The sequence below is a fragment of the Panthera onca genome, chromosome A1, assembly GCF_046562875.1.
Source record: "Panthera onca isolate mPanOnc1 chromosome A1, mPanOnc1 haplotype 2, whole genome shotgun sequence".
Taxonomy (NCBI): Eukaryota; Metazoa; Chordata; class Mammalia; order Carnivora; family Felidae; genus Panthera; species Panthera onca.
Genome location: NC_138339.1, coordinates 94,242,417 through 94,268,103, shown reverse-complemented (window position 1 = coordinate 94,268,103; position 25,687 = coordinate 94,242,417). Strand labels below are relative to the sequence as shown.

Below are 25,687 nucleotides of genomic sequence, written 5' to 3'. Positions count from 1 at the left end.
GCAAAATTATCTTGATTATACTAATGTTCAACTTCTTTCAATTATTTTGTGATTTCAACATGTAAAATTCCCACAATCAGCAACTGAATAAAAGATGGTTTCCTCTGAAAAATAAAACTTTAATAAAGTTTACTAAATAAAACAATACAATGGAACATCAAGTGCCATGGTTAATTAACACTTCCTGTTTAGTTACAAACAAGAGTCATATTGCTACTAGATTCTTATTTCATTTCCTTTTTTTTTTCAAGGTTGTATTTACATTGCAAGAGCATCAATAATTTTTTGGGTTATAAAACATCATGCCCCAAGATTAATAGTGAGGAAACCTTTACATTTCACTGCTCTGCTCCCTGTTTAGATAGGGAAAAAGATGAGACCATAAACTCTTCACTGCCAAAAGGTTTGGGGGTGGGGGGAGGGGGACACAGCCAGAGTTTAATCTTTTCCTGACAAAAAAAAAAAAAAGGAAAAGCTCTTTGGAAGAACTTCAAAATCCACTTGTAGACAGAGTGGGTGTTATGGTTATGCAGGTAGCCTAAGTATTACTCTTGCTAGATGTGAACGGAAAGCTACCATGGTACATATTTTTCTACTCCTTAGTCTCATTACACTCAATCTGAAGAGAAGTAGCGTTGGAAAGTCTAAGAATTCTTAGATTTCATGAAGATACATTTTAGCAGACTTGACTATGAAGTTATATTCCATAATTAAGTTATATTTTTATTGGGTATTCCAAAGAGTAACGTGTTCTCTTTGGGTTCTCCAAAGAGAAGAACGTGTTTAAGAAATTTTAAAACTTTTAAGCACCACTACAATTGCTACAGAACACTCTAGAAACAAAAACATAAACAAATCCTCCAGTATCCACTCCTCAGACTTCACACCAGCGTTCTTTGATCAAAATAATTTTTCCTATTCCCAGAAATATTTTTTTACAATTAATGTTTTCAGAAATTAGTTTTCTCTTTTACTTGAATGATAAACACCCAAAAGTGCTAGAGAAAAATATCACACCAAATAATATAAATCCTGTGAAAAATCCTTCCCCAAGAATGTTTCTGTTCTGTTTTAGTACAGGACCATCATACAATACCAGACAAGGAAAATAAGATTGAGAACAGAATAAATAAATAAATAAATAAATAAATAAATAAATAAATAAATAAAAGCAGAAATTTTGCTAATAGTCTCTTAAAGCCTAAAAAACAATGAGTATTATCTCTAAAATGTGGCTTCAAAGTATCTTGTCTCTTATTTTGGGAAATAAGAGATAGCAATGTAATTTTCTGAAAAAGACAGTTCATGCTTTTCCATTTATCAATTCTAAAAAAAATAATTCTATTTAATAACTTTTAGTCCAAACCAGTAGGCTTAGGATATATGTCCACAAATAAATAGGCAGGTAAGTGAATGAATGAATGAATGAATGAATGAATGAATAAGCAAGCAAAGTTATTAGATAAAACTCTTCTACTCAATACTAAACATATGGGGCTCCTGGATGGCTCAGTTGGTTAAGCGGCCGACTTCGGCTCAGGTCATGATCTCGCGGTCCCTGAGTTTGAGCCTCGCGTCGGGCTCTGTGCTGACAGCTCAGAGCCTGGAGCCTGCTTCAGTTCTGTGTCTCCCTCTCTCTCTGACCCTCCCCCATTCATGCTCTGTCTCTCTCTGTCTCAAAAATAAATAAACGTTAAAAAAAATTAAATAAATAAATAAATAAACATAAAAAAATCTTTGGATTGAGGGAGGGAAAAACTAGTTAGAATGAATTGCATTTTGTTTTCAACGACCTTACAGTAGTACTGAGAAGAAATCCTGCGTTGTAGCAATGCAGAAGGAAAGAAATCAATAAAACACTATGGAGCAGAATTGCATCTAGATAGCCACTGTACACTGTAAATATCTCTCGTTCATCATAATCTACCCAAATTAAAGATTCATTTTTAAGGTCTTGAGGACTCACTAAAGCAATGTCACAACTCTTTTTTAAAATCATGTAAAATATGAAAGTGGTCTTTAACATGATTAAAGTGCTTACACCTTTTTATACTTACAGAACAATAATGACTAAACAGTGTAAAAAGAAGTACCAAGTAGCAAGAAGGTATTTTTCCATTTTTGTTATTTTATCTAAGTTGCCTACAGCAAGTAAGATACACATTCTTTCAAAACCCATTAACAGGAAGACTGTAAGAAACATTCACTTCCCTATGTTACCTTTCATGCAAACACATATGCTAACTATATAAGAATATGGTATTTTATATGAGATAATTGATTAAATTGGTTTCTGATACCAAATTATTGACACTAAAAACATTCAAGCATAAAAAAGCAAAACAAACCATATAAATTACCTAACCATATGGTATATATATCAGAACAAGCTAAGGTTATCATGAATAAAACAAAACAAAACGTACTTTTTTTGGAATCCTAAATAGGTATCACTGCTTATATACAAACTTAAAAAGAAACTACAAAAAAAAGTTACTAAAACTAAAATTTAGTTGCGTAGCAAGCTAGAAAATCACTATTCTGTATATGGCTAATAACAATTAGATATTAGTACTATTTACAATGCCACTAAAATTATAAAAATATTTTTCCCTAAATTTAACAAGAATATGTGCACTGGAAACTGATGTGGTGAAAAAAGGGAAAAGAAAAAAATTTTCTTACAACTTACAGCCCATTGATAAGTCCTTGAGACAGGCAGAGTGACCTTCCTCTGAGAACTCAGCTGCCTTGATGTTGACACTTTGCTAAGGGCAGAAGGTAATCTTAGCTTAACATTATCCCAACCTCCAGGATCCTGTACGTCTCCTTTAACATATAAAAATTCCTTTGGAAACTTCCTTTATCTCTCTCCTCCAAGATATATGTTAGCAATCATCCTCCAAGCATATGGCCCACTGATATACATCTGAAGGGTCTCATGACTAAGGTTTATTAGACAGTAATAAATGATCTGAGCTAGCCCCCTCAAGGTCCTGGGAACCTTGCTTCCAAAATTCCTCAGAGACTTACACCATCCCTAACCCCCTCCCAACTTCAAAGTATATAATCACTCACCAGTCACAACCCCAGGGCACCTCTTTCTGCCCATGGGTCCTGTCCCCATGCTTTAATAAAACTACCTTTTTGCACCAAAGATGTCTCAAGAATTCTTTTTTGATTATTCCCACCAAACTCCAACATTTCCACACCAAAAACTATAAATCAGTAACAAAAGAAATTTAAAAAGACTTAAACAAATGGAAAGATATACAGTGCTCACGAATGGGAAGACTTAATATTGTTACTATTTCAATTCTCTTCAAACTATCTATAAATTCAACACAATTCCAACCAATATCCCAACAGGACTGTTTTACAGAAATCAAAAGCTGACTGTTAAATTTATATAGAAAGTAAAAGAACTAAAATAGGAAAATCAATTTTGAAAATGGAGAGCAAAGATGGGAGTCTACCCTACCTGATTTCAAGACTTAACTATAAAGCACAGCAATGACAACATGGTAATAGAGAAAGGACAGAGGATCCACACATATATGATGATTTTGACAAAGATGCAAATGCAATTCAGTGGAGAAAGGAGAGTTTTTAACAAATGGTGCTGGAATAACTAGATATCAATATAACAAAAAATAAAAATAAGAACCTTAATTCAAACCTTGGAGGCACATATGAAATCAACTCAAAATGGATCATAGAATGAAATGTAAAACCCAGAACTATAAAAACTGCTAGGAGAAAACAGGAAAAAAACATTCCTTACATATATCGCCAAAAGAAAAACCTGATAACTTGGACTTCATCATAAGTAAGAAATTCAGATTTAAAACAATAATAAAAATAAAAATAAATAAAACCACTTAAAAAATTTAAGTCTACTCTTTGGAGGGCACTATTAAGAAAATGAAGAGACAAACCACAGCAGGGAGAAAATATACGAAAATCACATTTCTGATAAAATTCTTATACTCTGACTACATAAAGAACTCTCAAAACGTAAGAAAATGAATAACCCAAATTTAAAAATGAGTAAAAGATCTCAACAGACTCCTTGCCATACATATAGGGATGACAAATAAGCACATGAAAATATGCTCACCATTATTAGTCAATAGGGAAATGCAAACAAAACTGCAATGAAAAAATCACTACATGTCTATTAGAATGGCTAAAAGAAACAAAGAAAAAAACCTGATAATAACAAGTACTGGTGAGGATTCAGAGCAACTAGAACTCTCATACATTTGGGAAGGTAAAATGATACAAACACTTGGGCAAATAGTTTGCTAGTCTCTTGTAAAGTCAAACACAGCACCATTTGAAACAAAAATCCTACTCCTAAGTATTTATCCAAATGAAACAAACACACAAAAACGAAACCCCACCACAACAATCTTATGTTTACAGGAAAACTTGTTTGAGGAGGTGCCTGGGTGGCTTAGTTAAGTGTCCAACTCTTGGTTTCAGTTCAGGTCATGATCTCATGATTTGTGGGTTCAAGCCTCATGTCTGGCGGCCATTGTGGAACTGCTTGGGACTCTCTCTGTCCCTCTCTTGCCACTCCCCTGCTCGCTAGTCCACTCTCTCTCTCAAAAAAAAAATAAACTTAAAAAAAAAAAGAAAAGAAAACTCTTGAGGATGTTTATATTCATAAACGCTCCAAACTGGAACAACTCAAATGCCTCTCAAAGTAAGGAATGGATAAACAAATTGTGGCATACTCATACAATGTAATACTGCTCGGCAGTAAAAAGAACAGATTACTAACTGATGCAACACCACGGATTAATCTCAAATACGTTATGCTAAGTGAGTGAAGCTAGACTCAAAAGGCTACATAATGTATGGTCCAATTTATATAATATTCTAGAAAAGCAAAATTATAGGAACAGAAAATGAATCAGTGGTTATCAGTGACTGGAGATGGGGGAGTAGTTAAGTACAAAGGGCTGGGGGAGTGATCACTACAATCACTCATTGTAGGAGTGATTGCGTTACTTCATGTGTTTATCAAAACTCAGAGCAGTACACCAAAAAGGGTGAATTTTACTATATCATGCATTAATATAAAAAGTAGGGAAAAAAAACCCTCTATAATGGGGCAATGAAAAATATTCAATACTAACTTTACACATTGAATGGAGGTTATGAATTATGATTAATAATTATAAGTTAAAAGCATGATCTCAAATATCAACTAGTATTATGTATGTAGGTTTAAATACCTCATCTCACATTTCAACTAGTCTTGGATACTAAGATTTTATTACCATAAGGCATATTATTATTATTATATTACCATAAGGCCATAAGGCAATATTCTATCATTCAGTAGGTAAAATAACATTTAAAATAAAATTAAAAAACTGAGAAACTACTGTATATACAGGTTTTATAAAAGAGTGACTAGAACATGTATGCTCCCTATTCTCAAAACCATCTCATCTCATACATTAAATACATATCTACTTAAAGTAACAACATAAGCTCATTCAACGCGGCGTTAGCTCTCCAGGTAGCTGTTTCTTTGGCAAGCGGGGCCGGGCCCATCCTGAAGCAACTATGTCTAAGGGACCTGCAGTTGGCATTGATCTTGGCACCACCTACTCCTGTGTGGGTGTTTTCCAGCACGGGAAAGTGGAAATAATTGCCAACGATCAGGGAAACCGAACCACCCCAAGTTATGTCGCCTTTACTGACACCGAACGATTGATCGGTGATGCTGCAAAGAATCAAGTTGCAATGAACCCCACCAACACAGTTTTTGATGCCAAACGCCTGATTGGACGTAGATTCGACGACGCTGTTGTCCAATCTGATATGAAGCATTGGCCCTTCATGGTGGTGAATGATGCCGGCAGGCCCAAGGTCCAAGTAGAATACAAGGGAGAGACCAAAAGTTTCTATCCAGAGGAAGTATCTTCTATGGTTTTGACAAAGATGAAGGAAATCGCAGAGGCTTACCTTGGGAAGACTGTTACTAATGCTGTAGTCACAGTACCTGCCTATTTTAACGATTCTCAGCGTCAGGCTACCAAAGATGCTGGAACTATTGCCGGTCTTAATGTACTTCGAATCATCAATGAGCCAACAGCTGCTGCTATCGCTTACGGCTTAGACAAAAAGGTTGGAGCCGAGAGGAATGTGCTGATCTTTGACTTGGGAGGTGGCACTTTTGATGTGTCAATCCTCACTATCGAAGACGGGATCTTTGAGGTCAAATCTACTGCTGGAGACACCCACTTAGGTGGAGAAGACTTTGACAACCGAATGGTAAACCATTTTATTGCGGAGTTCAAGCGCAAACACAAGAAGGACATCAGTGAGAATAAGAGGGCGGTCCGTCGCCTCCGTACCGCTTGCGAGCGCGCCAAGCGTACGCTTTCTTCCAGCACCCAGGCCAGTATTGAGATTGATTCTCTATATGAAGGAATCGACTTCTATACCTCTATTACTCGTGCCCGGTTTGAAGAATTAAACGCTGACCTGTTCCGTGGCACGCTGGACCCTGTAGAGAAAGCCCTTCGGGATGCCAAGCTAGACAAGTCTCAGATCCACGATATTGTCTTGGTGGGTGGCTCTACGCGTATCCCCAAGATTCAGAAACTTCTACAAGACTTTTTCAATGGGAAGGAACTGAATAAGAGCATCAACCCTGATGAGGCTGTCGCTTACGGTGCAGCTGTGCAGGCAGCCATCCTTTCTGGAGACAAATCTGAAAATGTTCAAGATTTGCTGCTGTTGGATGTCACTCCCCTTTCTCTCGGCATTGAAACCGCTGGCGGAGTCATGACCGTTCTCATCAAGCGCAATACTACCATTCCTACCAAACAGACCCAAACCTTCACTACCTACTCTGACAACCAGCCTGGTGTGCTCATTCAGGTTTATGAAGGTGAGCGTGCCATGACCAAGGATAACAACCTACTGGGCAAGTTTGAACTCACAGGCATACCTCCTGCCCCCCGTGGCGTTCCTCAGATCGAGGTCACCTTTGATATTGATGCTAATGGCATTCTCAATGTCTCTGCTGTGGATAAGAGCACAGGAAAAGAGAATAAGATCACCATCACAAACGACAAAGGTCGCTTGAGCAAGGAAGACATTGAGCGCATGGTCCAGGAAGCTGAGAAGTACAAAGCTGAAGATGAGAAGCAGCGAGACAAGGTGTCCTCCAAGAATTCCCTTGAATCTTACGCATTCAATATGAAAGCAACTGTCGAAGATGAAAAGCTTCAGGGTAAAATCAACGATGAGGACAAACAGAAGATTCTGGACAAGTGTAATGAGATCATCAACTGGCTGGATAAGAACCAGACTGCAGAAAAAGAAGAATTCGAGCATCAGCAGAAAGAGCTGGAGAAGGTCTGCAATCCCATCATTACGAAGCTGTACCAGAGTGCAGGAGGCATGCCTGGAGGAATGCCTGGAGGCTTCCCTGGTGGTGGAGCTCCCCCCTCTGGTGGTGCCTCCTCCGGGCCCACCATTGAAGAGGTTGATTAAGCCAACCTGAGCATAGGTCTAGCATTGTTCCACACAAAACATTTGAAGGACCCAAATTTGTAGCAAATTCCATGGCAGTGAAGTTGAGCTGCTATAGTTAATAAAACTGGGCATTCTTGATACTTGAATATGGAATATGTGCACAAGGAAAGGAAATACAACATTGCACTTTATAAGCACTGTATTGTTAAGTGGAAAATGCAATGTCTTAAATAAAACTGTATTTAAAATTGGAAAAAAAAAAAAAAAAAAAAAAGTAACAACATAAAGCAAGATATGTCACCAATGTATAGTCAAAGTAATAAGACACTAGAGTGTGTCTGGGGAAAAAATCATGGACTCTGGGGACAGACAGATACACAGGCCTAACTTCAAATCTTATTTATGCTACTCACTTAAATTAGGTAATGTCACTAAATTACCTTAGCTGATTATACAGAAGTAACAAAAAAGCACCTAGATCATCACCTGGCTTCTAAATGTTCCAAGAATATTCCCTCCTTTCTTCCTTCTTCTCCTTCCTGAAAACCAAAGTTTTTCTAAAAGTACCAGATCTAAGAATATAAGGTAACTGTTTCTCAAAAGAATAGTCTTCTCATTTAGAAAATCTGCATGAATTAGTTTCACCAGCTTCCCCATCTCATTTATATTGCCACAACCCTCAATTGGTGATGCATCATTGATCCATTATTATCAAGGAGTAGTTACTGTCTCAGGGGTAGCCAATCGCTAATCAGTGATCTGTGAAGTAGGCAGGCTTGAAGAGCTCTGCGTAGAAAAAGTGATGGTAATTTGTCTAGCCAGTTAGACTGAATATTCTCAGATATAAACAAGAGAAATCTGGCTAATCAGTGGCAAAAGGAAAAGACAAGTGTAATGTGAATGATGGTAGGCATGCAGGAGAAAGGGGTGAGTGTGTGTGAGGAGAGAACGTATTTGTCATGAGAGTGTCTGCATGAAATGGCTGGGTGATGAGAGAGAGAAAGAGGCTAGCTAGAACCTAGAGCTGCCTTGGCACCTAACAGTTTTCTAGTTTCAGTTCTTTATTCAGTTTATGAGTTCTTTAATGCAATTGCTTTTTCTTAAAATGGTGTATTAAACATGTTTCATTGCTTGTTCTAACCTTAACCACTTTCAGAAAAACTCTCTCCTGGGATCATCATCCCTAAAGACTATATGCAGCTGATTGTCTCAGTTTTCTGTATACATATGCCTCTCAATATTCCTTTCCATATGTGATGTTTAATGATACTTTACAGTATTAACAATTTATTAAATTCTCAGTTTCTTCTAGGAATATATTTCCACATAAAAAAGTTGGAATTTTTTTTTCTGCAAACAGTCCAATTATGGAGCACAATATCTGAAACTGGCCTCTTAATCAGAAGTTAGCATCTGTTGATTATCATCCTCTAATAACTATTTCAAAAGTTTAACAAAGACTGGGGAGTGGGGAGATAACTACTTTTAGTTAAACTCTTAAAAATCACTTATATTGGAGACACGTTTATATCCCAGAAGAAATCCTTCATGTCTCCATGATGTTACACAGAAAAATAAAATACAAAATCAGACTGATGATTTTCTCTAAACATCTGATTGGTCTCCAATACTGAGAGCCCCCGCTGCTGATACCGTCATACCAAATCTACTTTGTTCCACAGAATTAAAGAACTAATATCCTAAAAAAAATTCCACAATTGAAGTCAACCTCTACATATATAAGCAACAACTAGTATAGTAATAATTTAGAAGGCATATCAAACTGCTCTTTTGCTGGCAAGTTTTAAAAAATCCTCTCGCAGGTAGAACAACAGCTGTTAATGAATAGTTCTAGCCACTGGAGACTTTCTTTTAGCACACTTTGACATCATGGCCTAAATTCAAAGTGACACCAAATTAAGGCTTGTTATGGTAATAATCATGACAGTGTAAAGTGGTTTAGAAAAACCCAAAGTCTGAGTCTTCAGATATGATTTCAATTATGTCGCTGTCGATTCTGGCTAGTTTCAAATCTTACTTTAAGATAAAACTATAATGACTTAAAAATGTTTAAAATTTTGATTTTTTAAAAAAGAAAGACATTCCATAAACATAATAAATTAACAATAAGTCCTTCCACTAAAATGATACACTACTCATCTCACAACAGAGGAATGGATGGGGTACCTAACTTTATGGTTTTCTGACATTCACAACAATTAAAAAATAATATAAGAGTGACATTAGCAAGATGGAGGAATAGGAAGTTCCAGTCCTCTTCCCCACACAGAAACACTGATTTAGTAACAACCATATACAGACTGGAATACCCTTATGAGAATCCCAGAATCCAGTTAAGAAGATGCAACATCCTAGAAGAGTAAAAAAACAAAACAAAACAAAACAAGAACAAGTGCACTGAAAATGGGTAAAAAGTGCAGTTTCACTTTACCTGTGTCTTCCCCCAGCCCATGTCAGCATAGGACAATGCCAAAAAAGATCCCTTCAACATGCAATTTCTTCCACTGGGAAAGAGAAAGTCAGGGGTGAATCCAACATCCCCAGCCCTTCAGGCAATGCCCCAGAGAACCCCTCCTATCTAGCCTCATTCAGAGTACTACTGAAAGACCCAGCATAGTTACAGTGCCTCAGGGCAGCTAAGAACAACAAAGAGGGGTAGTTGGCTCGAAATAGACTCTGAGGCCCCCAGGGGATGGCATGGATCACAGCAGGTAGCACAGACCTCAGCAACTGGTGTGGACCACAGCAGCCAGCAGAGATCTCAGCAGCCAGAGGTGGTCTCAGCAGGTGGTAGAAATCCAGAGTAGATCTGACCTGTGAAATTCAGAGGAGGTAGACAATCCTAAGGCTTCTTCAGGGAAAAGGGAGAAGAGAAAGATGTGGAACTTGCACTTAACACCCCAGGATCTCCATGTACTGCCCTAGGAAGAAGGGGCAGGTGGCTCTCTGTACCAATAATGACTCTGTGGGATTGAAAGAAAGTGTACAATACTGAGAATTCCCTCCAGGAGGGAGGAAGAAGAGTGGAATATACACATTCATAATAAAGGTTGGAGAAACTCCCAGAATTTCCCAGCCAAAGTCATTCCATAAAGACTGAAAAAGGTGGCTGTTTCTTCAAATGTGCAGATGCCAGTGTAAAGCTTACAAAGAACACAAAGAATAAGGGAAATATAATACTAACAAAGGAACAAAATATATCTCCAATAACAAACTCTATAAAGAAATGGAGATCTAGGAATTGCCTGACCAAAAGATGATCATCTTAAAGAAGCTTAGTGAGCTACAAGAAAACACAGACAATAAAATCAGAAAAAAAAAAAAAATGATTCATGGAAAAAAATGAGAATATGAGCAAAAACAGAAACCAAAGAAAAGAACCAAACAAATTTTGGAAATGAAGTACAGAATAACTGAACTGAAAAATTCACAAAGAAACCTCTTGCGGACACACAAAAGATACAGAAAAGAATCAAAGCACACTATACCAAAAAATAAAAAAATCACAAAGGAAGACAGCAAGACAGGAACAAAGGAACAAAAGAATGGCAAAATAGCCAGAAAACAATGAACTAAATGGCAATAGTAAATTTTTATTAATAATTACTTTAAGTGTAAATGGGTTAAATTTTCCAAACAAAAACACAGAGTGTGGAATAACAGATAAAACAAGCAGGATCAAACCATTTGCCACCTACAATGGATTTCCTTTGGCTTTAAAAACACAGACAGACAAACAAACAAAACAAACCACACATACAGACTGAAAACAAAGAGATGGTGAAAGATATTTTGCTAAGTGTAGCCAAAATAGAGCAGATTTGGCAATACCTATATCAGACAAAATAAGCTTTCAGTCAAAATAAGTCACAATAAATAAAGATGGAGCTAAAGTAAACAAATGGGATTACATCAAACTAAAAAATTCTGCACAGAGAAGGAAGCCATCTACAAAACGAAAAGGCAACACACTGAATGAAAGATATTTGCTAATCATGCATCCAAAATATCCAAAGAACTTATACAACTTAATATTAAAAAAAACAAACAAGCCAATTAAAAATGGGAAGAGGACTTGAATAGACATTTTTTACAAAGAAGACATACAGTTGGCCAATGGGCACAGGAAAAGGTGCTCAACATCACTAATCATTAGAGAAATGCAAATCAAAACCACAACAAGCTACCATCTCACACCGATCAGATTGGCTAGAATAAAAAAGACAAGAAATAACAAGTGTTGGCAAGAATGTACAAAAGAGAACTCTCATACACTGTTGGTAGGAATGTAAATTGGTACAGCTACTATGGAAACAGTATGAAGGGTCCTTAAAAAAAAAAAAAAAAAACAAACTGCTATACAATCCAACAATTCCACTTTTGGGTATTTATCTGAAGAAAATGAAAACACTAATCCAAAAAGATATATATACCCCTATGTCCATTGCAGCATTATTTACAATAGCCAAGATATGGAAGCAATCTGTATCCATTGATAGATGAATAAATAGAGAAGATGTGCTACACACACATATACACATACACACACACACACACACACACACACATACACACACTGAAATATTACTCAGCCATAAGAAAAAAAAAATGCAATCTTACCATTTGTGACAATAGGGGTGGACCTAGAGGGTATTATGTTAAGTGAAATAAGTTAGAAAAAAAAAAGGCAAATACTATATGATTTCACTTATATATGAAATCTAAAAACAAAATAAACAAGCAAACTAAACAAAACAGAAACAGAATCATGGGTACAGGCAACTAACCTGAGAGGGGAGGTATTGGGGAGGATAAATAAAATAAATGAAAAAGATTAAGACATACAAACTTCAGGTACAAAATAAATAAGCAAGGAGGAAGTAATGTACAGCATAGGGAATACAGTCAATAATATTGTAATAACTGGTGACAGATGGTAGCTAGACTTATTGTGGGGATCATTTGTGATATATAAAAATATCGAATCACTATGATGTACAACTAAAACTAACAGGATAGTCTGTGTCAATTATACTTCAATTAAAAAAAAAGAACAAAGAAGGTCACTGTATAATGCAGATGGGTCAATTCATCAATAAAATACAACAATTGCAAATATACATGCACTGAATACTGGAGCAAAAATATATAAAGCAAATATTAATAAAAGTGAAAAGAGAAATAGACAGCAAGACAATAATAGAAAGGAACTCGAATACTCCACTTTCATCAATGGATAGATCATGCAGACAGAGAATCAATATGGAAACAGCAGACATGAATAACATTATAAATCAAACAGACCTAATAAACATATACAGAACAATCTATCCAACAGCATCAGAATACACATTCTTCTCAAATGCACATGGAATATTCTCCAGGAGAGATCATATGCTGGCTAGAAAACAAGTATTAACAAAATTTAAAAGAATGAAATCATAGCAAGTATTATTTCCATCCACAATGGTACGAAACTAGAATCAAAACAGGAGGAAAACTGGAAAATTTACAGATATAAAAAATTCAACAATTCACTCTTAAGCGACCAAAGAATCCAAAGGGAAATCAAGAAATATCTTGGCTGGCTCACTCAGTGGAGTATGCAAATCTTGCTCTTGGGGTTGTCTGTTTGAGCCCCAAATTGGGTGTAGAGATTACTTTAAAATAAAATATTTAAAACTTCAATGGCTGATAAAAAAATGCCTTTGAACAAAACACAGATCAGAAGCAATCATAATTGCCTTTCCTGATTTTCTCTCATTAAACCTTACCCAAATTTTTCTAGCATTTGAAATTTTTGCTATTTGCAATACTTTAATTCTGGAGATTGACATGCTCCCACTACAAAAATGGTATACTACCATATGCCACCTTATTTGTTACAGAAGCCTTTGAGTCATATGCCAGAAACTCTGTCAAATATTAGAATATTATTATTCTAGTCAATGCTTACTTTTCTTTTATATGAAGGAATAAAGAGATTAGAAATGTTAAAAAAACAACTAAAATAAATAAATATCTTGAGACAAAAATGAAAATAAAACATATCAAAACTTATGGGATGTGGGACAAGCAGTCCTAAGAGAGAATTCTATAGCAGTAAGTACTTACATTAAGAAAAAAAACAACTCAAACAACTTAACATAACCCTTACAGTAATTAAAAAAGAAGAAAAAACCAAACCAAAAATCAGCAAAAGTAGGAAATAATAATGGTTAGAGGAGAAATAAATGAAATAGTGATTAGAAAGACAATTTAAAAAATCAGCAAAATTAAGACTTGGTTTTTTGAAAAGATAAACAAAATAGACAAACTTATACCTAGACTAAGAGAAAAAGAGAGAAGATTCATATAAATAAAATTAGAAATGAATGATGAGACATTATAACCAATGTCACAGAAATAAAATGATCGTAAGAGGCTACTATGAACAATTATATGCCAATATATTGGATAATCTAGAAGAAATTCCTGGAAACATACAATCTATCAAAACTGAATCATGAAGAAATAGAAAATCTGAATAGACTAATAGGTCTGTAAGGAGTTTGAATCTAAGTAATTAAAACTCTCTCAACAAAGAAAAACCCAGGACCAGATGGCTTCACTGGTGAATTCTACCAAACATTTAAAGAATTGATGCTAATATCTCATATTTTTCCAAAATATTTAAGAGGAGGGAACACTTCCAAACTCAGTTTACAAAGCCAGCATTAACCTGATACCAATGCCACACAAAGACACCACAAAAAAGAAAACCACAGGCCAATATTCCTGATAAACATAGGTGCAAAAATCCTCAACAAAATAGTAGCAAACCAAATTTAACAGCACACTAAAAAAATCATACACCATGATCAAGTGGATTATTCCATGGGGTATAAGGATTGTTTCACATATGCAAATCAGTAAGTGTGATATACTATATTGATGTCATGAAGGAGAGAAAATCACATGATCATCTCCATAGATACATAAAAGCAATTAACAAAATTCAGTACTCTTTCATGATAAAAGCAAGCTTAACAAACTAGGTAAAGAAGGAATGGACCTCAACACAATAAATGCCACATATGACAAGCCCACAGCTAACATCATACCCAAAAGTGAAAAAATTGAAGTTTTTTTCTTCAAGGTCAGGAACAAGACAAAGATAGCCCCTCTCACCACTTTTATTCATCATAGTACTGGAAGTCCCAGCTAGAGCAATGAGGCAATAAATAAAAGTCAAACACATAGGGAATGATCAAGTAAAATTATGTTTGTAAATGACATGATCATATATAGCAAACCTTAAAGACTCCACAAAAAAAACTGCTAGAACTAATAAAACAAGTCAGTAAAGTTGCAGGATACAAAACCAACATATAAAATTAAATTGTATTTCTGTATACTAACAATGACTTATTCAGAAAGGAAATTAAGAATTTAATTTATGATGACTTCATAAAGAATAAAAGATATAGAAATAAACTTAACAAGTAGGTGAAAGACTTGTACATTTAAACTACAAATATTGGTGAAAGAAATTAAAGACACAAATAAATTGGAAGATATCCCAAAGAGTTAATGTTACTAAAATGTCCACAAAAGCCCAGTGTTCTACAGATTCAATGCTATTCTCATCAATTTTCAATGGGATTTCTTACACAAATAGAAAAGATAATCTTAAAATGCATATGGAACCACAAAAGACCCCAAATAGACAAAGCAATCTTGAGCAAAAAATAGCAAACCTGAAGGCATCACATATCATGATATCAAAATATATTACAAAACTAGAGTAATTAAAACAGTATAGTACTAACACCAAGACAGATATACAGAGCAATATAACACAACAGAGAGCCCAGAAATAAACTCATCTATATACAGTCAACTGATCTTCAACAAGGGTGCCAAGAATACACCACAGGGAAATACCTGTCTCTTCAACAAATGATGCTGGGAAAACTGGGTATTTATATGCTCAAGAATGAAGTTGGTCCCTATTGACCACCATACACAAAAATCAACTCAAAATGGATTAAAAACATATACAAAAGAAGTCAAACTATAAGACTCCCAGAAGAAAACATAAAGGAAAAGCTTCATGACATTGTTCTTGACAATGATTTCATAGATATGACATCAAAATTTCAGGCAATAAAAGCAAAAATAGACAAATGGGATCACATCAAACTAAAAAGCTTCTTCTCAGCAAAAGAAATAATCAAAAGAGGGGCAAGGCAACCTATGGAACAGGATAAAGTATTTGCAAGCCATAAATCATAAGGGGTTACATTCCAAAATAGGTAACTTCTACAACTCAATAGCCCAAAACCCTGAATAAAACAACGTGTAAAGGACTTGAATAAACATTTCTCCAAAGACATAGTCAGTGGTCAATGGACATATGAAAAGGTGTTCGTAATCAGGGAAATGCAAATCAAAACTAATAAAATATCACCTCACACCTGTCAGGATGGCTATCATCAAAAAACAAAACGAAACAAACAAAACAAAACAAAACATTGCTGACAATGTTGTGGAGAAACGGAAACCATTTTACACTGTTAGTGGGAATGTAAAAGGGTGCAGCTCCTATGGAAAACAATACGGTGGTTTCTAAATATATTAAAACTCATACGACACAGCAATACCACTTCTGGGTACACATCCAAAAGAATTGAAATCAGGATATGAAAAAAATAGGTACTCCCGGGTTCACTGCCGCATTATTCAAAACAGCCAAGATATGGAAATAACCCACATGTCCACGGACAGATGTAAAGATAAAGACAAATGTGGTATATATGTACACTGAAATATCAATCAGCCTTAAAAAAAAAAAAAGGAAAACCTACTATTTGTGATAAAATTGATAGAGCCAGAGGAAATTATACGAAATGAAATGTCAGTCACAGAATGACATATACTGCACAACTCCACTGTAAGTGGATACTTAATGTAATGAAGTATCTAAACTAGCCAAACTTATAGAAGTACAAAACAGAATGATGGTTGTCAGGTGATGGAGGGAGGAGGAAATGGGGAGATGTTCTATAAAGTTACCATCATGTTGGCCAACAGACACATGAAAAGATGCTCAACGTCGCTCCTCATCAGGGAAATACAAATCAAAACCACACTGAGGTATCACCTCACGCCAGTCAGAGTGGCTAAAAATGAACAAAACAGGAGACTATAGATGCTGGAGAGGATGTGGAGAAATGGAAACCCTCTTGCACTGTTGGTGGGAATGCAAACTGGGGCAGCCACTCTGGAAAACAGTGTGGAGGTTCCTCAAAAAATTAAAAATAGACCTACCCTATGACCCAGCAGTAGCACTGCTAGGAATTTACCCAAGGGATACAGGAGTGCTGATGCATAGGGGCACTTGTGCATCAATGTTTATAGCAGCACTCTCAACAATAGCTAAATTATGGAAAAAGCCTAAATGTCCATCAACTGATGAATGGATAAAGAAATTGTGGTTTATATACACAATGGAGTACTACGTGGCAATGAGAAAGAATGAAACATGGCCTTTTGTAGCAACATGGATGGAACTGGAGAGTGTTATGCTAAGTAAAATAAGTCATACAGAGAAAGACAGATTCCATATGTTTTCACTCCTATGTGGATCCTGAGAAAGTTAACAGAAGACCATGGTGGAGGGGAAGAAAAAAAAATGGTTAGAGAGGGACGGAGACAAAACATAAAAGACTCCTAAAAACTGAGAACAAACTGAGGGTTTATGGGGGGTGGGAGGGAGGGGTGGGTGGGGGACGGGTATTGAGGAGGGCACCTGTTGGGATGAGCACTGGGTGTTGTCTGGAAACCAATTTGACAATAAATTTCATAATGTAAAAAAAAAAGTTACCATCATGCAAGACGAATAAATCTAGAGATCTGCTATATAACATAGCCCCTATAGTTACTGATACAGTATTGTGCATGTAACAATTTGTTGAGAGTAGGCAGATCTCATGTTAAATTTTCTTACTAACAAAGGGACACAAGGAAACTTGTGAAGGTGAGGTATATGTTTATTACCTTAACTGCAGTGATCAAAGGTGTATGCATATGTCCAAATTAATTAAATTTTATATATTAAATATGTTCAGTTTTTTGTATATTCATTTTACCTAAATGAAGTTATAGGCTATTTATATATTAAATATATATATTTTTTCATGTACACATACCTGCACTCACATATATGGAAAGGGAAGTCCCTGCAACTACTTCTAATATTAATACTATAATTGGTGTTATAATTATAATCAAACATAGTGGCTCAATTAATATTTTTTTGTTCATTAGTAAAATGAATTAATGCCAGAGTTCTTTAAAATTAAATCTTCCAGTTATCTAAAGTCAGGCCAATTTTGTAACTTTTCATTCAGAGAAAGCAAACCTTTGAGTAATGATACTTAATTATTTTTGTAAATTACTCTAACAATCAGAGACATTAACAAGATCACATTACACCAGCAATCAGTCTACAAAGAAATGACCTAAGTACATTGACCACTCAACAGAGATGCTGTGTATGGATGTACAGGTATGTACATTGTTCCCTGTACAGGGCACCTGGCTGAGAAAGCAGAAAAGCCTGGAAACTGTACCCACTTCACTAGTTTTCCCGCAGGGTAACCCACAGAAAATGTGAAGTAAAATATTATTAAAAAATCTTTCAAAAATATTACATTGCCCATCATTAAAGCATCTCAATGTACTACTATTGGAGGAAAGTCTCAGGTAGAATCTTAAAGTCAGAATTAATCTTAGGTCATTGCCTTACCAATTCCCCCTAAAGAAATCTCATATTTGGACATATCCATGCCCATAAACAGACCATTAAGTTGTTCCATGTTATAAACCAAATTATATCACCCTGAAAATTCTGTCCTTCGCAGTTATTGCTCTTATACATGATAATCCTAAAGGACTTGTGAAGACAGCTATTACATGTTTTTCTCCTCTTCTTCACTGCAAATAAATTCAGTTCCTTTCATTCATTATTATATGACATATTTCTATGCAGTGGCTACTCTGGAGAGTTCCTACACAGAACAAGCTAGAGGACTTAGGTTTCTTTTGTAGAGCAAACATACCCGTTTCTACTTAGCTTTTATATAACACGATTTTTGTCTTCTTATTAGTTGTCCAATTATACCAAAGATAGATAATGGCATTCACTTGGTTTCTGCCACAAATTAAGCTTTGAGGCATTGGCTTGTGGATTTTAAACAAACTTTGTTGATTTTATTTTTTTCTTTAATTTCTTTTTTTGGTGAGGGATGGCTTTAGTGAGGCTTTGGGGTAGAAGTGCAGGGAGCAAAAATACATTTTGGAGCTAATAGCATCTGGGCTAGTTTCCTTAAAAGGCCATGTCCAGGGGCGCCTGGGTGGCGCAGTCGGTTAAGCGTCCGACTTCAGCCAGGTCGCGATCTCGCGGTCCGTGAGTTCGAGCCCCGCGTCAGGCTCTGGGCTGATGGCCCGGAGCCTGGAGCCTGTTTCCGATTCTGTGTCTCCCTCTCTCTCTGCCCCTCCCCCGTTCATGCTCTGTCTCTCTCTGTCCCAAAAAATAAATAAAAAACGTTGGAAAAAAAAATTAAAAAAAAAAAAAAAAGGCCATGTCCAGAAAGAAATCAAAACAAACAAAAACAAATTAGCGTGGAACTAATCCTTCTTACAACACTGACCTACTATGTTGTATTTAACTCACAATGATTGAAAACTCTGTTATATTTTCCCTAACAAGCTGCTGTCTACTTACGTCTCTAGATGTGTGTACCTTTCGTTTTTTAACTTAAATATAAACTTGGTTTTATTTATGTAACTAATGTTGAATTACGTATTTTTTCAAAAGTCAAATACAAGTTCAATTAGGTAGATGAAAGACTCAGTTTCTTTTTTAAAGATTCTAAGGGTAAATAAAGTGAACTAAAATATATTTAAAAAAATTTTTAAAGTTTTTATTTTATTTTTGTGAAAGGGAGAGAGAAAGACAGAGCATCAGTGGAGGAGGGGCAGAGAGACAGAGAGGAAAACAGAATCTGAAGCAGGTCCCAGGTTCTGAGCTGTCAGCACAGAGCCCAAGGCCAGGCTCGAACTTGTGAATCATGAGACTATGACCTGACTCAAAGTCCGACACTTAACCGACTGAGTCATTCAGGCGCCCCATAAATTAAAATATTCAATAATAGTATCTGTAAGGAAGTCCTACAAGTAGAATATTCCCTATTTTCCTGGCTGTCTTTTCCTATTGGAGCTCTAACAAACTAAAAGGGACTTAAATTTTAATAACATTACACATGAAAATTGCCTTCAGAAAAAAAATGTGAACTTAGTTTTTAAATGGTCATGACAATTTTTCTAATTTAAAGTAAACTTTTGCACTTTTCTGTGCTTTCTAACTCCCCCACCTCAATAAAACTGAGGAGTTGCATAATAAAAAATAAATTTTTTTAATTAAAAAAAAAATAGCAAAACATCAATTTGGGAAAATCAACTACAAATCTCTGTACATAATATCACTTGAGACATTTTAAGAAAAATGTATTCAATTTCTCACATCATTTTGATGGCTCAGTACATATGTACTTTCTAAAGGATATTAATTAATGGGTTTTCAGGAAAATACTGAATCACCAATTAACCTGAAAATAAATCTGGGTAACTATAGACATGTTTTGAGTTTATAGTAACATTTTAGAGCCTCGAGGACACGTATTGAGGAGTAAATCTGTTCTGGTTTCTAATGCCAGTGAATTCCTTTGTGGCAACTTTTAAACCACAGGAATTATCCCATTTGGAGACTATAATTCTCTTATAAGATGTGCTTTCCAATTAAAAACCACATCACAGGAAGGCATGTCAGTAAACATTATGGTACCATGGATGAATCTAGGAGGAAGATTTAAATGGTCATTAAGAAGGTAGCTTATTTACATTAGATTTACAAATTTACAAATAAATTCTAGCAGTAAAGGAATGGCCTATTATAGTAAAGAATATAGCAAAAGCTTCAGATGAACTGTAGGCTCAATGTATTTTAGAGCTGAAAAGGAACTTCAGAGTTCATATGAGAGGTACGTAGAAATACCTTCATTTTATAGAAGTAAAGTGACTTGTCCAAGATCATAGCCATAAGTGGAAATTGGACTTCTACACTTTTCCTCTTTTAATTTGCCTCATCTCTAGTAAATATAAAACAACATCCTAACAAGACAATACCACCATCATAGACTGTCACATAGTTGCTTTTCAGTATATGAATGCAACATATACACTATTATCATCCCTGTCACCTCTATGACCTGGTAGCCTGTGTCCCCAAGAATAAGGAACAAGACAAATAGCCATAATGACAGCCTCTTCCTCCCACTCCCCAAGAAATAAAGGCGCCTTCAAAGGTCAATCATTTAATTATTAAAAAAAATTTTTTTAAGTACAGTCTTGTACTTCATGGACATCCACCTGGCATATGTAAAACAGACTGCTCTGAGTAGCCTAAGAAATTCCTTTGCTCATTATTCCCAAACATCATAAACAAATGTATTGGAGGCCACTATTATTCTTTTTTTATTCTTTATTTATTTTTGAGAGAGAGACAGAGTGTGAGCCGGGGAGGAGCAGAGAGAGAGAGGGTGACACAGAATCCGAAGCAGGCTCCAGGCTCCGAGCTGTCAGCACAGAGCCCAATGCAGGGCTTGAATCCATGAACCACGAGATCACGACCCGAGCCGAAGTTGGATGCTCAACCGACTGAGCCACCCAAGTCAACTCTATTGTAGGCCATTAGTAAGATTATCAAAAGATTGTTTCCAAAAGCATTCTTATAAATGTTTTAATATTTTTTTACTGTTTATTTACTTTTGAAAGAGAGAGATACAGAGCACAAACGGGACGGGCAGAGAGAGTGGGAGGGACAGAATCTGAATCAGGCTCCAGGCTCTGAGCTGTCAGCACAGAGCCCAACGTGGGGCTCAAATTCATGAACTGTGAGATCATGACCCAAGCTGAAGACAGACACCTAACTGACTGAGCCAACCAGGAACCCCTTAAATGTTTTAATATGTAATTACCTTTACCAAAAACTAGACTGAATACTTTACTAATACCTGCAATGCTTGGATTCTCATCTAGAAGATAAAGGCATATTCCCTGACTCCAAAATCTGGGGGCTAAGGAGCTTTTTCAGACTTACAACTTCTAAACATAAATGTGTCAATGCCACGTCCCACAAACTTGCACCATGGAATATCTTACATTTTTGAGGGAAACACAGGAATACTCAATGTATGTTAAATATTATGTGAACTAGTAGCATAAGCCAGTTCCCATTTCTGACATTAGACTGTATGAAAATCAGTGTGAAACAGGATATGAGGGTGGTGGTATCCAATCTGATGCCAAGATTTGAAAAGTTGTACAGTGCCTAACAGGTGCTCAGATCCTGTAAGTAATTATGATTATTTTAAAAAGAAATTAAAATACCTTTTTTCTTTTAATTTATGTCTATTTTTTAATGGCTATTGAATTATTAGATCATAAACACTTATTTAGTTGTTTGGACCTAACTATATAACAGAACTGTTATGGTTTTGTTTATTTTTGCCAAAGGGCTGCATAAAGAAATAACCAAGATACTTGGATCTGTATACTGAGCCAGTTTGAGAACCTCTGTGTTAATGTTAAAGGGAGATATATATACACTGAGTGGCTTAAAGGTTACATAAAAACTTGGTAATAAAATTTAAAAAGCTAGAATCCCTAATCATATGGGATTAGGGATAATACACAATTACAGATATGCCTGAAATTATAAATCATGGACTCACCATTAGCATGGATTTAGTTAGGTGGCATATGTACTTTGTAATATAAAGCACTGATTCAGACTGTGGTTTCTAGAGTTAAACAGCCTTAGGTTCAAAACCATTTTGCCATATATTAACCGTGCACACTGGCTCTTTAAATCCGTTTCCTCATATGTAATAAGGGGAAGAACAATTAGTTGCTTTATATTAAGTACTATAAAGGTTAAATAAAATAATGCATGAAAACCATACCTGGCACATATGTGCTCAGTAAAGTACTAGCTATCATTATCACACTCATCATCATTATTAAAATATACTCTTTGGAGAGCTGCACTTCCAGATTAACAAACCAGGTACTCTAGACCAATCCTACCAAAAGCATGCCTTAAAAAGTTGGATAGAATATTTAAAAAAAAATCTTTTAAGGCACCAGAGGCTAGTGAGGTAGTAAACAAATCATGATTAGGAAAGGAAGTCAACTCAGAGAGACACTTGAAGGCAATTTTGTGCTCAAGGCTTCTGTCAACATCAAAAACATGGTTGAGAGGCCAAAAAGGAGAGCAGAGTTTTTAATAAATTTATAGTGCTGGGGCATAAAAATTAACATTCAAAGCCTATCAAGGAGAATATAAAACTTGGCATGGGTTAGGAACTCAAAGGATTATGCCCTGCAGTAAGAAGTATAAATCTAGATACAGATCATCACTCACAGGAGATAAACCCATATGAAATCATTTCACTCCATTGGTTGGTTTACAATGATCTGGAATTGGTAGTGACCCTAAACTTGCTGCCTGCCAGAAGGAAAAATAAATCTTCTTTGAAATATCATTCAAGATTCTCAAGTTTTCTATACTATTTTTCATATACAGCATATAGGACACAATAAAAAAAAATAACCAGGTATATAAGAAGACAATAATACTAAGTATCTGGAAGCCAAGAAAAACAAAACAGAAACCAGATCAACTATGGATTCAGAAAATGAGGATTTCAGATGTGAGCTTAAAAACTATTTTGCTCCAGGTGCCTAGGTGGCTCAGTCAGTTAAGCATCTGACTCTGCATTTCAGCTTAGGTCATGATCTCAAGTTTGTGACTTTAAGCCCAGTACTGGGCTCTGTGCTGACACCACAGAGGCTGCTTGGGATTCCCTCTCTTTCCACCCACCCCCCTGCCCCTCCCTGGCTTGCACTGTATCTCAGAATAAATAAACATTAAAAACAACTATTTTGCTTAATGTGACCAATAAATTAAGCAACAATATTGAGGACATCAGCAAAAAGGAGGAATAAAAACATCTAAAAAATACAGGACTAAAAATACAATCACTGGGGTGCCTGGGTGGCTCAGTCGGTTAAGCGTCCAACTTCGGCTCAGGTCATGATCTCATGGTCTGTGGGTTCGAGCCCCGTGTCGGGCTCTGTGCTGACAGCTCAGAGCCTGGAGCCTGTTTCGGATTCTGTGTCTCCCTCTCTCTCTGACCCTCCCCCATTCATGCTCTCTCTCTGTCTCAAAAATAAATAAACATTAAAAAATTTAAAAAAATACATATAAATACGTTCTGCACATTGATTATACACGCTTATATGTAAACATAAAAATACATGTATTGCAATTACACATGGCATATCAGAAATGTGACTTAAGATTAACATGTCAGGTTTGATGTGACTAAACATTTAATTAATAAGTTTGCTTGCCCTCTTGGAACTTAATTAATGTGGGTTTTTCTTGTTTCTCTGTTTTTTTAATGTGAGATTCCTTTGTTTTCTTAAAAATCAGTCCAGGGAAGCTTAACCTATAAACCTCTCTCAAATACTTTCCTGAATACAATCATTTTATTGACTAGACAGCTGTACTTTGGAAAGGGATCCCGAACTTCTTCTTTACTACCCTTTAGTATGGCTTTTGATGACAAATTTGATGTGCCATGGGTAATTAATTCAGGATACTAGCCAAAGTTCTAAATGAAATTACATTAAATCTAAGTAGGTGAGTCCACCTGGATTTGTGTGTTTCTAATGAACACCTGAAGAAGGTTTTAAAAAAAATTCTTCTCCAGATTAACTGAGAGGAACCAAAACGATTCTTTAGAATTCCTTGCCAAATCTCCAAGCTGTGATCTAGCAACCAATCACAAAACCCTACACACTAGACTGAAAAAAGGAAAACTTTAAGGCAAAGAGGCAACGTCCTAACCTGGCCTTATATGACTCCCTTTTGAGCCAGGCACGGTGGGTTTCACCCTCATCTAGAAGTCTAGATGGACACTGACTTTAAGAACTCTTCCCCTCAAACTTTTCCGCTTATATGAGTCCACTGTGAAATGTATGAAATTTTTTCTACTTTTAATTCAGTCTGGAAGTTTTCTTATCTTTCATCTATCTCTGACTCTTGGCATTTGTGCAGGAGAAACACCTACCTTTACTGAGCAAGGCAAAACGTCATTCTTCATTTGGAGCTACATTCATCAATAGGGTGTTCAGTTTCCCAGTGTTATACTGTCATGCTAAATTAATCCGAGTTCTTTTCTTGTATTGTTTAACATTGTCACTGACTCACTGGCCTAAGGAGACTCTCTTCTTTCTCTCTTTTTTTCTTTAGTTTTATTTATTTATTTTTGAAAGGGCAGTGGAGAGGTAGAGAGAGAGAGAATCCCAAGCAGACTCCACACCACAAGTGCCGAGCCCTATGAGGGGCCTGAACTCATGAAATGTGACATAATGACCTGAGCTGAAATTAAGAGTCAGATGCTTAACAGACTGAGCCACCCAGGAGCCCCTCCCTTCCTTTTTTACCATAAATCTTTTATATTGATAAATATTTATCAAATCAGATGATATATTCATATGCCTTTAAGTGAAAAACTTCTCAACATTTAAGGATTATTTAAAAGTTATAGATTATTTATAAAGAAAACACAATAAGATTTCTTCAAAATAATATTGTATAGCATAAATGCTATGCTATTTATTTTTACATGGCTCTCACCCTAACAGTGGCCATCAATGACTAGTTTAGAGTTAAAGTAAGAATTGAGAAGAATAAACTTAAAATATCCAATGTAGTGGCTTGCAAAAAGAAAAGAAAAAAGTATAACAAAATTAGGAGGGCAAAGTCATTTGTCTTGCAGTAAAACTCATTCATATTTTCCCATATAAAAATTACAATTTCCACATAACTTGTTGAGCCAAAAAAAGTTTAACAGCAGCCCCACAGAAATTATTATATCCTTTTCCAACTTTTATGCCTCATGTTGAGAGTAACTTTCAAATGCAATACAAGAACTTAATAGTAGGGTATTAGTTATAATACCAATAGCAGAGGTAGCAGGTAACA

At 35.8% G+C, this 25,687-nt stretch overlaps 2 protein-coding genes and 1 pseudogene across 9 annotated transcripts in view; 1 reads left to right on the top strand and 2 right to left on the bottom strand.

Moving 5' to 3' along the window:
* SSBP2 (single stranded DNA binding protein 2) overlaps positions 1 to 25,687 on the bottom strand; it is a 307,829-nt gene that overhangs the window by 134,841 nt on the left and 147,301 nt on the right. Inside the window, exons 5-6 of one of the 7 annotated variants that reach the window (XM_078448416.1) lie at positions 10,250 to 10,341; positions 9,959 to 10,031 (exon numbers count right to left, since the gene is read on the bottom strand). The exons of the other annotated variants lie outside the window; for them this stretch is intronic. Coding sequence (XP_078304542.1) covers positions 9,959 to 10,031; positions 10,250 to 10,341 — 165 coding nt within the window. The remainder of the gene's footprint in view (positions 1 to 9,958; positions 10,032 to 10,249; positions 10,342 to 25,687) is intronic. 7 annotated transcript variants of the gene reach the window in all.
* Positions 1 to 25,687, bottom strand: part of LOC145715741 (suppressor of cytokine signaling 2 pseudogene) — a 151,722-nt pseudogene that overhangs the window by 7,231 nt on the left and 118,804 nt on the right. The window lies entirely within an intron of this gene.
* LOC144616070 (heat shock cognate 71 kDa protein) lies at positions 5,512 to 7,754 on the top strand. The gene has a single exon (XM_081796550.1). The coding sequence runs from the start codon at positions 5,584 to 5,586 to the stop codon at positions 7,522 to 7,524; it is 1,941 nt and encodes a 646-aa protein (XP_081652676.1). The 5' UTR covers positions 5,512 to 5,583; the 3' UTR covers positions 7,525 to 7,754.

Bases quoted from the DNA above. Each gene is read 5' to 3' on its own strand.
- LOC144616070 (XM_081796550.1), top strand. From the start codon at position 5,584: ATGTCTAAGGGACCTGCAGTTGGCATTGATCTTGGCACCACCTACTCC.